The 14,464-nt window shown below is 40.9% G+C and overlaps 1 protein-coding gene across 1 annotated transcript; it reads right to left on the reverse strand.

The window, feature by feature from the left end:
• Positions 1-7,392: 7,392 nt before the first annotated feature.
• On the reverse strand, positions 7,393-12,245 carry LOC118565948 (up-regulator of cell proliferation-like). Its single transcript, XM_036147054.1, has 2 exons — positions 12,242-12,245; positions 7,393-12,077 (listed from the first exon to the last, which is right to left on the reverse strand). The coding sequence occupies exons 1-2, from the start codon at positions 12,243-12,245 to the stop codon at positions 7,426-7,428; spliced, it is 4,656 nt and encodes a 1,551-aa protein (XP_036002947.1). The 3' UTR covers positions 7,393-7,425.
• Positions 12,246-14,464: the final 2,219 nt, after the last annotated feature.

The following is a 14,464-nucleotide window of genomic DNA, read 5'->3' on the forward strand; positions in this document are numbered from 1 at the left end:
CGGAAACGCCTCAGTCAGAGACGTCTGTGGGTCTGTCGGGGCAATGAGAGAAGTTTCGTCTCCTCTCTCCGTTTCTGGGGCTCGACGTTTTCATGTTTTTTCACGTGCTTAGATAAATTTGTTGTGTTTCCACTGAAATGAACCGGCTTTTTACAAAACATACAGCTTGATTTCATTTACGGTATTAAAATAAAGCCAAACGGTGCTACTTCCTCTGTTCATGTTTTTTCGCTGCTGCGGTCTCTCTCAGCTGTTTGTGTATTAAGTTTGTGTGAGAGCTGAGTGGGCGGGCCAGGCTGAGCCTGCGTGCTGATTGGCTGGCGCCGCTGAGCCATGTACGAGAGGGGAGGGGAAGCGGGAGAGTGCTGCCGTGACAGCGCGCTGCAGTCAGCGTGTGCTGACTGACACTGACTGAAAGCATGTGAGCAACATGCGTTAATGCGCGATAAAATAAATATCGCCGTTAATAGTCTAATGAATTAACGCGAAATTAACGCGTTAACTTGCCCAGCCCTAATTGAAATAAAAAAAACATTTTCATAATGCCATTTTGTGAATTCTTATTTTAAAGTTAGCTAAACAAAGGTTGGTTAAGTGCATTTTTTTTATTTAAGTACTGCCCACTTACTTTGACGCAGTATATTAACTTAACGTGACTTATTGTTATTGAGTTCCTGTGAACTTTTTTAAAGTGGATTACACTAAGGTACCGCAAGTGAAGTGTAAGAAAAATTTCAAGTGGTGCCTACTTGTTTTGGCAGAATATATTAAGTTGATATAACTCAAAGTATTTGAGTTGTAACTGCTTGTTTTTAATTAAACTATACTGGGACACATTAAGTTCTAACAACTTAAAAAAAAAAGTACAACTCGCTTAAACGTAATAATTGTGCAGTACTTAAAACTGTTAAGTTTGTTTACTTACTTTTCCCAAGGTAATCGGCTTCCTAAATTTTAAGTAAACTCAACTTGTTAGAATTTACAGTGTATTACCTTAAACTCCTCATTTACCATTTTCCTCCTAACCACTCTGTTTTCTTCATCTGAACTATATTCTTCTAAACTTCTCTTACTATTTAGGATACCAATCTCTCGATCATCTTTTGAAACTTTTTCCTTCCCTCTACCCCTTCCTCTACCTACCGTAGTCCATTCGTCAAAATCCATATCAACTTCATCACCACCCCCATCTACCTTTGTGGTCATCCCAATCCAGTCACACTCCAGTTTATGCCAACCGCCAAAACAACAAAACCAAAAAAAAAAAAGCCCTGTTTTCTGGTCCCGTACACGAAAACCTCACGACGGCCGACTGAATTTCAAACATGTTTGATTTTCACCGACCATCCGATTTTTTTATGTGAAATTTTCTTCTGGACTTCTTGCTTTATTTCATTGTGCTGTAGCATAATGTGTGTCTGATTTTTGTCCTATGGGATCAATTCTGGACTTCAAGACAGGAAAAGAGAAGTATACAGTTCACTTAAAAATGTCTCTCTCAAGTCTTATTAAAATGTAATATCTGCTTTTCTGGATGCCTAGTAGGTGATCATCAACACTCAGTTGTGTTTTATTCAGAACACCTGCCTGAAGGGTATTAGAAGGTGTGAAACGCGCATAACATAACAGTGTTAAAGCGCCTGCCTGTGGCAAGTTTAGACCCAAAATGGCGGCACTCGCTGAGTTGGCGCAACTTTCATTTAAGGGACTTTAAGAGCGACCAGCCATTACACATGCAACAGATACAACTAAATGACCGACTTTTCCGCTGTTAAACTATCACAAAAGAATGTCCAGGCGCCCCTTTTACTGGTAGAACTGTGGAACAACATACCAACGTTCAGCTCAAACGATGGATTGAGTGTCGAGGGCTTAGAAAGACTGGGAAACGGGCCGAGTTGATAGAAAGGTAAGTCGATGTTTTTCTCCTGCTCGGCGTTCATGGCGTCATCGGCCGTTTTTTTTTTTTCTGTTTGTAGTCACCGTCCAGGAATCGGTATAAATTTTCCGGCCCGCCGAACAATTTAGTCCGGCCCGGTGGCCAAATGCATTATCATTATCCAACGGCTGTATCTCCTCGCTGCATCGACCGATCCACACCAGATTTGTTGTGAGTAATGGGGGAACACTGCCGAACGCGTTTGTGGGAATCGCCCGGTGGACGGGCGAGGAAAATGCGTGACAGCATCTGCGGTGGGCGAACCCCGCCCGCCGACCGGCACCGCGGGGGTGGCCAATAGGCCGGAGTGCGCTTGGCTGCGAGGGCCGATCGACGGCGCTTGCGGCTTTAACATCCTTCATATGCGGCCTATCAGCGTACCTCGAGTCGCTGTTGCGCGTTCCATAACAACAATGTTTAAAAACCATGGTTAGGAGACGTCTTGGACTTGGAAAAAGCAGTAGTTTTACCGAGTAAAACCAAGGGTAACTACAGCGAAAGAGTTATTAGTGCAATGGAATGTTACTGCTTCATGTCATACATCACACGTCACGGCATGTTCCTACAACGAACTTGGATCAATAGTGACTCGACTCGGACTTGACTCGGATGAGTAGTGGACTCAACTGGGACTCGACTTGGATTTTTTTTTAATGACTTGGACTTGATTCGGACTTGAACACTGGTGACTCGAACCTGGACTCGGACTCGAGGCATAGTGACTTGACTACAACACTGATGCATTTGTTACTTCAAGGCTGGACTATTGTAATTCTTTACTATCAGGAAGTCCACAAAATGCAGTTCAAAGCCTTCAGCTGATCCAAAATGCTGCAGCAAGAATCTGATGAAAATCAACAAGAGGGATCATATTTCTCCAATTCTACCTTCCCTTCATTGGCTTCCTGTTAAATCAAGAATAGAATTTAAAATTCTTCTTCTAACTTATAAAGCCCTTAATAATCAAGCTCCATCATATATCAGAGCTCTGATTACCCCGTATGTTCCTAACAGAGCACTTCGCTCTTAGACTGCAGGTCTGCTGGTGGTTCCTAGAGTCATTAAAATTAGAATGCTTCTCAGGGAAGGCAGATGCTTTTCTTTTCTCTCCTCTTTGTCTCTTTTCCCCTGTGTAAGCAGAACTGCAGGCCAGCTGCGATTTCTGAACTTGCTGGCAGAATGGGAGCGATCTTGGAGAAAGCTGAAAGCTGGATCCTGGCAGAATGACTACAATTTTGGTTGTGTTGGAATTGCCATTGAGATGTACCAGTGAAGCTTCAGAGGCAGACAGAAAAACAAGAGTCTGTCTGCCCAAAACAAATGCTAATTTCCAAACTGGCTCCCCTGCAATCTTAATTTCTCCTGGATGTTATGTAAACAAGACACCCTGGACATCTGTGACCTGAACAGAGCTGACTGATAATGTTCCAAATTTTATGAAATTTTTAATAAGCAAATACACAATGCAATAATGTTGTTTTCACACAGTAATTGATTGTAATTTGACCTTGATTCCAAATTAGCTTTTTCTGTTATAGCCACTGGTGTGGAGCTGACTACCCTTTCACATGTTTAGGTTTCTGCAAAGGAAAACGTTTTCATAAAAAAATTGAAGGTCAGGCTGTTTCCTGCTATGAAGTTGTCATGAAAGTATACCAATGGTTCTCCTAGTAAAGTTATACTTCTTATTGTTTTATAAATTAAAATCTAACTTTACACACTTAGCATATGTGTAACTGGTATTTACAAGGCTAAGATGCATGAACAAATTCTACTCAAACACATGTAGTTGAGAAGCCTTCAGACAATTACCAAATGAGAGCAAATACCACTGTTTATATACGAGTATAAAGATAGATGGAAGGCTCTCCTTACAGGAATGAAGTAGATCAGGGCCTAGTATGTGTAAAGGATGACTTTGGATATATCTACTTGCACATTCCTGAAAACCATTTAAAAGCCCACCTTAAATATCAAGGGGGGAAAGGTAGCATCAGACTGGGTGTCTCACATGCAAATGTGTCTACAATTTGTCTGAATTTAAAAACGTGACATAACTGGCAAAAAGTATTCTCTAACCCATCTAAATAATGGAAATCAGATGTTCTAACCACTTTCTTTGCCACCGGTGTATACAATAAAGCACCAGGCAAGCAATGGTTTCTACAAACGTTTATGAGAAAACAGGTTGCTCTCAGGATCTCAGAGAACTCAAGTGTAGTTTTGTGATAGGATGACACTTGGGAAATTGTCCTGACTTCTAAATATTGCACTGTAAACTGTCAATGTTATGCAATATATTATATATCATTGACTTTAACTTTGTACTTCTTGCTATTAATGTCAATAAAATATTTTGAATCCTATCTTCAAATTTTTCATTTCACACTGCAAATATGGAAAATTATCACAGACTTAATGGAATATGGCCCTGCTTTAGCTCCAGCTGACAGTAAAATCAGAATCACAAATCAGAATCAAAATCTTTGGTTAAACTAATAAATGAAAGACTTTCTACAAACCCTGAATGAAGATTATGAATGTATTATGCATACTTTGCCAGAAATGTCATCAAAAGGCATATAACTGCAAATGTTTTCCTTAAAATGTTTTATTTACGGGGAATGGCAGCACAGGTCAGTGATGTAGTATTGCCACGTTCATAGCAAGCACTGTAACAACGGTAGAAAATGTAACATGTTTTTCTGAAAACACTTATAAATTATTGTCTACATTCCCTGAACAAAGATTATAAGATATTATGCAGACTTCCTCAGTCATAAAAATGTAGGTGCTTTCTTTAAATGTTGAGTTTTTCACATGAAGTAAGGTGAAACATTGCCATGTTCTATTTTTTTTTCTGGGAGAAACTTGGTAAGCATATGACCAGGTTGCAAGCCAAAGTAAATGAATAGGCCAAATAGAACGTTGGACTGAAACGTATTGAGGAGCCAAATTGTGACAATGCTACATTTCCCCCTGAGGATCAACATGGCTATTATACGTTTTGTGGTGAGATTGGGTTATCAGGAATGACACTAAAAAACTGGTCCACGCATTTGTTACTTCAAGGCTCAACTATTGTAATTTGTTACTATTAAGAAGTTCACAAAATACAGTTAAAAGCCATCAGCTGATCCAAAATGTTGCAGCAATAAGCAACAAGTAAGATAAAAACAACCTAAACGATTGTCATTTGTCACCATGGAGGTAACATTCCCTATAAACAATCAGGCCTCTCCATCAACAATGTCTAAGTCAAGTTTTTCTTCTTTCAAACCAAGACGTACGGTCCGAAACTACTTCACTTCAGAGTGTAGCCCATTTTTACTTCCTGGTTCCTAAGCCAATCATTTAAGAGTTCCCAGGGTTCCCAAAACAGAGCGCAGCATTTTATGTTTTATCTTGGCTAAAGAGCAGCAGCCTGCAAACATAGAAGCCAGTAAGAGAAGCAGACTATAAATGCAACAAAATACAACATCATAGACCTATCCTGAGTAAGTAAAAAGTCAGAGGAGCTTTCCAGCAATAATGGACCGCTGAGTAAATAGCTGGTTCCCATTAAAAGCATTGTGTGTGTGTGTGTTTGTGTGTGTGTGTGTTTTTCCGATTTTAACCACTAGGTGTAATTATTACTCATTGTTCCTTTAAAAAGAGAGATCATATTTCTCTTTTTTTAACATCCTTTCATTGGCTCCCTCTTAAATCCAGAGTAAAATTTTAACTTATCCTTCTCACATATAAAGTCCTTAACAATCAAGCTCCATCAGAGAGCTGATTGCTCCATATATTTCCAACAGAGCACTTTGCTCTCAGACTGCAGGTCTTCTGGTGGTTCCTAGAGTCTCTAAACGTAGAATAGGAGGCAGATCCTTTAGTTATCAGGCTCCTGTCCTGTGGAACAGATTCCCAAGTTTGGGTCGTAAGGCAGACACCGTGTCTACTTTTAAGACTAGACTTAAAACTTTCCTTTTTGACAAAGCTTATGGTTAAAGTTGCTTAGGCTATTCTGAACTTTCTCTGTTGTTATGCTTCTATAGGCTTAGACTGGAGGACATAAAGATTTGCTTCCCTCACTTAAACCCACAATCTCCTACTACTCTCCAATTTTGCATTATTTGTGGTTGTTTTTACGTTAAACTTTATGCCCTCTGGTCTGGTGTTCTGTTTAGCTGTAACACCATCCTAGGGGTAGATCTGCTGAGCTACTGCTCAGGAAAAACTAAAAACATGAGACCCAGAGCTAGATATAGGTAAACCCAAAATCCTTATAACTGTGACAAGATGATGATAGAAAAGCAATGAAAATAATTACATTTTCATGCTAACACCATATATGGCAATGACTGTCATAACAATTGTGAGAATTATACCAATAATGTCAGGTCTGCGGTGGTCTCTGAGCTGGTACAGCTCTGTTTCTCTTCCTTCTCTCCCGCAGGTGGCTGCTGATGAATAGGGAGGTGCTGAACGCAGATGTTCGGCATTTTAATGGCAGCAGGGAGGGTCTAAAAGGAAATGGCTGTCGCCACTTCGTCGCCAAAATGTTAGCCATACACGGTTGGACAGCTCCGAATCCCACTTCGGAGTCCCTCCCGTGACTCTCAAGCCACAGCCAAGCAGGTCTCCCACTGGTCCGCACCACTGTCTCCCTACAATCCCAAGCCATCCCGTGAAGCCTCGCCAGTCCCAAAGAAGAATCCCTGTGCGTCTCATTCTTGATTGTTTAAATAAACGCTCGTAAACCTGCCTAATCTACCTCTTCAGTGTGTCTGCGTGTGGGTCAAAAGGTCAGGAAACATGACAAATAGCAAATATAAATAAGAACATGTTTTTCATAACACTGCTACACCCATACAGCAAAAATATTGATAATTAAAATACAACAAATTTATCATCAAACTCAATTCAGTTTATTGTCATTGCAATGATCGTGAGAACACAAAGTAGATAAAGTTTATATATAGAAATATATAATCAGTTCAACCACATCATAAAGACTATTTTAAAAGTACACACATTCCAATTTGATTTCCCTTAGAAATCAGTAAAATGAGGTTCAGTTTAGTATCTCATTTTACAAGTTATCTACCTATGGAAACTCAGCAAAATTCATTAAATGACTGAATATGCAGCAATTATTGCAATGAGTTGTCTACATAACCACCCAGAGCTAAATTATCTATCCAATGCAGAAGCACATTCAAACAATTTTGTAATGTAAATATGACAAGGTATAAATAAAGATTTGTAAAATAACAGAATGATAAAAATCATGCTAAAATAATGAATATAGAAATTATTACTGATAAAAAAATAGCTATAGCTAAAGATGCCTTAGCATTTTATTCTGTCTTTGGTCAAATTGTTGAACCCTACCGTAAATTATGTGAACTTTCCAAATAAGCAATAAGCAATTAAAATTATAAAAACACTCTACATAAAATAACCAGTTGCGTTCTTTCAAATAGACATGAATTAATACTTCATTTGATGTAAAATGACTCCTTGAGACTTTCCTTTGCCTGTTCTTCTGTGATTTTGCTCCAGGAATCAGGAATGTCAGCAGGCTCTGCATCATATGCTTCAGCAAATTCCTTGTTGTACTTGTTCATCACGTATTTCCAATAATCTGACGCCTCAAGGCTCACATCTGGACGGATATCCCAGTCTGGATAAATTGTCCTATAATCTTTGTAAGGATGACATTCACCTTTTGTATCACTGCAGCTAAAACGTTTGTCACTGATAACAGCAGAAGAGCAGATGTCAGTAGTGAGTTTTTGTGAGTCATCCCACCTGTTTCTACCTAAACCCTTTGGTCGATGCAGGGCAGCAAAGTGTTCAGTGTGGGCTTCTCCACCTGCATCACAGGATATTTTGCAGAACGGACACTGTTCGCCACAACCAATAACTCTGTTGAACAGCTCATTCTGTGGTTTTACACGGAGATGTGTGAGTTTTGTTTCAAATGTAATGTCTTTAAAGTTGTTTCTAAGAGCTTCTGTCATTCCACCTAAACACTCTTTGAGCCAGTGGGCAAACTGTTCTTGATCAGCTTTGTTCAGAACCATGAAAGCATCGAGAGCATCCTGGGAAATGACCAGTTTATCACCAAGTTCTTTACAGATATTTTCTGCAAATGTCTTCAGACTGTCAGTCTTCTCTGCTTTTGCTTTTTTAATGGCAGCATTTATGCGGTCAATGCAGGACTGAAGATGTCTGTCCTCAAACTCACACAATGCTGACTCAGAGGAGAACCTCTGGTTAATTCTGTCAGCTATCCATGATTTTACATAATGTTCATATGAGCAGATATAGCTCTGAAAGATTTCAAAGTCACTCTTTGAAATCAGATCCAGTAAAATATAATACTGGAAGGACATCCGTGTGCTGAACTCCTCTCTTGTCAGCATTTTATCAACAATATCAAGACCAAGAGAACGATAGACAAAGTCCTCCACAGCAGGTTTCAGACACTGGTCGGTGAATTCTTCAGCTTTCTTCTGGCATTGATCTCGCTCATTGAACACATCTTTGAAATCTTCACAAAACTTGTCTTTGTTTTTCTGCAGACATCTGTAAGGATCATTTTCTTGTATAAAATCTTCATGCATTTTCTGAAACTTCCTGGCTGCAGAGCCACAGATGTGCTGTTTCAGAGACACTTCAAACTCAATGTCTTTGTAAACATCAGTCTTGTTCAGCCTCTCATCAATGATGTGAAGGATCTCCTGGATGTGTGTATCGTGATAATTGTTTTTTCTCATGATTTTATCACTGACACAATCATTGCAAGCAGATATGATGCTTTCAGCGATTTCCTGTTTTGCCTTGACTAGATCTGTCCACTTAATTAAGCCAAAAGCTTTTTTTGCTTTTTCTTTTATTCCTTTGGGTTTGTATTTAAAAGGCTCCAGTCCACAGTCGTGGAGGCTTTTTTTACTCAGCAGTTCACATGCATGTCTTCCCTTGGGTGAAAGATTTGTTAGCAATTGATGGTAAACACTGGTGAAGATATTTGAAGTCTGCTGTGCAGAGAAAGACAAGGTGTCTAATGTTTCAGCCCACATCTTTTTAAAACTTTCATCAAGCTCTTTGTCTCTCATTTTTACTTGTTTCTTACGACATTCATCGATTAAAGCACAAACTGCGTTTTCGATTTCTTTTATATAAGTGGCTCTGAATTTGTCAAGTTCTTTCAGTCCCTGTTTCATGTCAGCTGCTGCTGTGAGTTGGTCACACACTGAGCTTTCAGTTTGTCGTCTCAGACTCTTTATGCTGTTTGAGAAATCCTCTCTGTATCTTTCAACCAGATAAACATGACCTTCTGCCTGCTCAAAGTATTTATTAAGATTTTCAAGCATCATTGTCTCCCACTTGGTCAGTTCTGTAGTTGCTTCACTTTTCAACTCAGTGAGGTATTCTCTCAGCTCAGATATTTCAGTTTTTGCAGCAACTGTCCCAAAATTAAAAATCCTTGTCTCTGCATTGGTAACCCAGGTGTACATTTCTTTTTTGAACTCCCACTCCCATTTGTTGTACTCTGTGCAGAGCCTCATGTATGCATCAGCTACCAGGCTGTTTCTGAAGCTGAAGATGAAGTTTTCATGTTTTACTGCAGTCCACAGGCTGTTTATCCACTCTCTGAACTCCAAGATGTTGTTAGAAGTTGACTCACACTTTCCCAGCAGCTGGATGATGTTTTTCTTGAGCTCATAGACGGTCTCACTGTATCCCACATTGACTGGTGCCATTGGTGGGTTTCCATTCCAGAGTCCAGGAATGTAGCAGTTCCCAGTATCTAGATTGTACTCCATCACATCAGTGAAGTTCTTGTTCTCCTCTTTCTTTTCCATTTTAGCTGCTGCCTGGGTCATCTCATTCAGCTGTTCTAGGAGCAGCTTCCTGTCTCGTCGGTTCTTCTCATGGGCTGAGACATCAGAAACGTTCTGGTGAACAAACTGACATTTAGGCTTTTTGCCGACCTTCTTCATCCTGAGGAAAGCATGCACCACTATCTGCAGGATGTCTTTCATTTCTGTTGAATTCTCCATTGCAATATTGATAATGGTGACGTCACTCAGCCCAACAACCAGTGTTGCCAGCTCATTGTCATGTTCATGGCTGTTATCCAGCTGTGCCAGCTCTGGTGACTTTAAGCCTTCAGTGTCAATGATCACCACAAAGTCACAGTTCAGATCTTTTTTGAAGTCCTCACTGACTTTGATGAGCAGCATGAAGGCTCCTCGAGTGCATCGACCACTGCTGACTGCAAACTGCACCCCAAACATGGTGTTAAGGAGAGTGGATTTTCCTGTGCTCTGAACTCCAAGAACTGTGACAACCAGTATCTTGTTCTTTGGAGACACCAAGTCATTGAGCTCAGAGAGAACGTCACTCACCCATCTGAGAGGTATGTTGGAAGCATCTCCATCTACAAGCTCCAGAGGAAATCCATCCAGTAATAACTGAGCACAGAGTTTGGGCAAATGTTGCAGTTCTTGACGTGATGGGTCTGTTTCTGGAAGGTAAAGAGAAGCTTCATAGATCTGACCCATTTCACGGAAAAAGTGCTCAACTCCCAGTGAGCTGTTGGAAAGTTGTTGGTCAATTTCGTTAATCTTATTTTTGTTCTCGGAGTCCTTGCATTTTTCCTTGTAAAGCTCCCTGAGGCTGGAAAGTTTTATTCGAGACAAGTTGTCGAGGTTCATTTGCATCCATTTCAGAAAATAACCCCTTTCTTTACTGGATATTGCACTAATGAAGCAATTCATGAAATCTGACATGTCATGGGAGTTCTGCTTCCTACGCTGCTCTTCTTTTTTCATTTTAAGATTACTTTTATAGTTTTCTATGTCTTCAGAGCCAAGTTTTCGAAGACGAAATTCTTCCTTTTCCAAAAAAGTCAGTTCCTTCCAGATCTGGCCTTGCAAAGGAAACTGTTTTTCTTTAAATTTAAAGGTGTCTTCAATCTCTGCAGTGATGGCATCTGCATTTTTCCTCCCAGCCTTGCACTCTGGTGAATCTTCATCAATAGAAATTCCCAGTTCATGTGCAATGTCGGTCATCTGCTCTATTGACATCTTCATCCCTGGGTTGGTAAGTACACTCCTCACGGTGGTCCTCAAATGTTTGACAAAGTCTGCATCATTTGTCTGTTTGTTTTTTATAATGATGTTGTTGTTCAGCGTGTTTGCTATTTTCTTTAGAACATCTGGATTAAAGCTCTTGCTCTGTTGGTTTCCCACCAAGAAGATCTTTGCTTTGTGGTTTTTGTTAGTCAGCAGTTTGCACTCAGACTCCAGCTGATCAGAAAACACAAAAACTGCAGCAGATGTCTGACACAAAAAGGAAAATTGTGTTTCATGTGCAGCAATGTCACCTCGAAGGTTAGCTATAGCCACTGGCTCACTGAAAATGTCCATGTTTTTGTTTCCACAGGGAAGGTACCAGGTAATTTCAATCAGTCCATCAGATATTTTTCTTGGACTGTCTCCACAGTCCATGTTGTGATGAACAAAGGTGTCATGGTACTGCTGAGGGTTACTAAGAAGTTTGTTGAGAATCTCTGATTTGGACAAGGAGCACTCACCCAGTCTCACAAATGAGATCATTGGAAGCTCAGAAAGAACAATTCTTTCTTCTTTGAAGGCCTTTGATGCTGAAAGATCTGGAGGTCTGTACTTCTTAACAATGTCTCTCATGGCCCACAGCATGAGGGTGCTCTGTTTAGTATCACAGTTAGGAAGCAGCAGAGGAACAGAGAACTGACACATGGACATTTTTAGCGCTAACTCTTGCTGAACAAACCCATCAGAACACAGAAAGAGAGCAGTGATTATATCAAGAGGATTAAAGACTTCAGTATCATTTGGGCTGTTGAACCGATCCTCAAAATTGTAATCTGCGGTCATTGATTCATCATCACAGATTAAATCAGCAGGATTCACAGCCCTAGCAGTTACATTAACCACCATCAATTTCTTAAGAAAATACAATGAAGCATTTGATTTAAACGTGCCAGGATCATCAGTCATTGTCTTTTCATCGATCTGAAGTATTTTGCTGAGCGATAGCTTTTCTTTGTGGTACTGCTCCAACCCCAGACTCTTCAAAAGGCTCTCAAATTCGGTTTCTGTAGATCATAAAAATACATAGATTTAATATGCATTTAAATAGTGTGTGTACATTCTCATTATAAACTGTGTTAACTTCTACTTTAACACTGCAGATTTCATTGCATTCATTATTAAAAAAAATCTTGACGGGTAATTGTGCAGTCCTCACAGCAACTCTGACCCATGCATACCTCGTTTTGATAGTAACGTGGTGATTAGAAGCCAAACTGCATCAACAATTATTTACTCTCAAATGTTCAATTTCACTCCATTTCAGACTTAAAGATTGACTTCATCATAAACATTTACAACCACTGTGTTATTCATGCTCGTGCTGGTGACACAAAACTATAAATGAAGACCTCTCAAATAAATAAAAGATGCCCTTAATCCATCTTAAATAAATGTCTGCACAACCTTTTATCAGGGTTTACTAGAATAACATTCCTCTCCTTTATGATAACCAGGATGATATGTATCAAACAAATGAACAGATATATTCTAACAATGTGTGCAGCAATTAGTTTAATTGCTATAAACAAACACTTGTGCGTAATGCTGAGTGGTGGATGCATTGGCACTGCTGGGAGAATTAGGAGGGGAAATTGGTTTCAGACAGCAAAGATTACATAACCATTGAGGATAATTGGCTAATCAGCCACTTTAGACTCCGAGCATTGTGTCCTGCTATAGCCTACAGGGGACAGTGGCTACCCCCCCAGGTGCTGGTTCCTAACCTGCTAGTGGATAGGAAGCGTAGCATCCCATCAGGTTCCTAAACCTCTCATTCCTCCAGGTCTCCCTCCCTCCTCAGATTGTCAATCTGAATGCAACGCCAAAGAGGAGTGAAGCTGTCATCTGATGTTTAAAGCAGCAATCAAGTTTACTTTTTAACAAGTTCTTTTAATGTGGACAAAATCTGTGCTTTTACCTCTGATTTCTACATTTAAGAAACTCCTGTGATTTTTCAGTGTTGTTGCTTCTTTTGTTACGGCTGCAGTGGGTCTCTGCCTAATTTTCCTTGTAGAGTTCAAGAGACAGGCCTTCTTCAGGTGTTATGTATAGCCCTGATTGATGCTCTGCTGCTTTAAAGCTGCTATGCATGCAGCAGAGGGGAGGCTCTCTTCCTGCTCTCCCTCCTCAGTTTGGTTTGGTTTTTATCTTATTTTATGGTTGGGTTTTGTTAGGTTTGTTTTGCATTTGCTTATTTCTGGTTAGTGATGGCAAGATGAAGCCTCATGAGGCATTGAACCACTTGAGTCAACTGGTTTGAGAAAGGGTTCCTTTCTTGGAGCTTCATGTGCACACGAAACCACCTACTGGCTAGGTGTATAATCACAGCCAGCTGTATCTTAACACGTGTGATGCATTGATTTTTTGTCTATTATGACTCTTGGGAATGACTTCACAAAAGGTGTAGGACGAAATCATTTGTCTACATAAATTATGCATACACATATGTGTATAATAAAATATTGTTTGAATGTATGGTCAACAATTTCCCCTCAGCAGCAACACTGAAGCACACAGAGGTTCCCGCTGCGTCTTTATGCACGATCCTGCTGCTGATGTCTCCCTCTTTTCAGCTCAATGCACTGCTAGACTGTTAGAGTTTATAACATTCTCGTCACCTTTCACAGCGGCAGGTTTCTCAGTCACTCGCCGCGCTGACCAGACAAATTTCTATTGCTCTCGTCAGTGCACTCTGGGCGGTTCGGTGGGCGGATTTTACCCCCGTTGGTGCGCTGCGTGCGACGGATAAACAGTGGGGAAAATGTATAACTAAATACTGTAAAGGGCTTCTATAAAGGGAACAGGGGTACTGACAGATCTGAGATGAAGTCCCCGATGTTATAAGTTCTTTAAAATGACCCTTAAAAGTGCGCACCTGAATTAAAGCGCGAGGCAGCACGCCCACCGAAGCGCCACTGATTCTATGTTGTTAAAAACGAAAGAGCATGAAACACAGCTACTAACACTCCTATTGACTTTAACTGGCACACGTTGCTACCGATGTGAGGACATTAAACGTAGTGATTCACGTTTTGAATGGTGAATGGTGATAAAAGCACCTGCTCCGAGGGAAAGGAGGGCAGGAAGGAGGGGGGGGGCAAGCGCTGAGGCACAGAATTACGGTGCATGTAGTTAAAAAATGCGCCCCGCCCCCGCCCCCTCGTCGCGGGGGCGGGGCGCCCCTGGGGCCTCTGGCCCTCAGGGCCCATGGCCGGGACCACTTCAGCGGGGCTAGCTGCCGGCGGAGCCCACGGGCTCGTCTCCGCGGCTCTTGAGGGCGTCGGCGTTGCGGTGGCTGGGGGATTTCCTCGGGGTCGTCTCTGCTCCTTCCTTGGGGGGGGGGGGGGTTGCAGATATCCTGTGTCGGCCCCTCCTGGGCGACCTGCTTTAG

The sequence above is a fragment of the Fundulus heteroclitus genome, chromosome 14 (genome assembly GCF_011125445.2).
Source record: "Fundulus heteroclitus isolate FHET01 chromosome 14, MU-UCD_Fhet_4.1, whole genome shotgun sequence".
NCBI lineage: Eukaryota > Metazoa > Chordata > Actinopteri > Cyprinodontiformes > Fundulidae > Fundulus > Fundulus heteroclitus.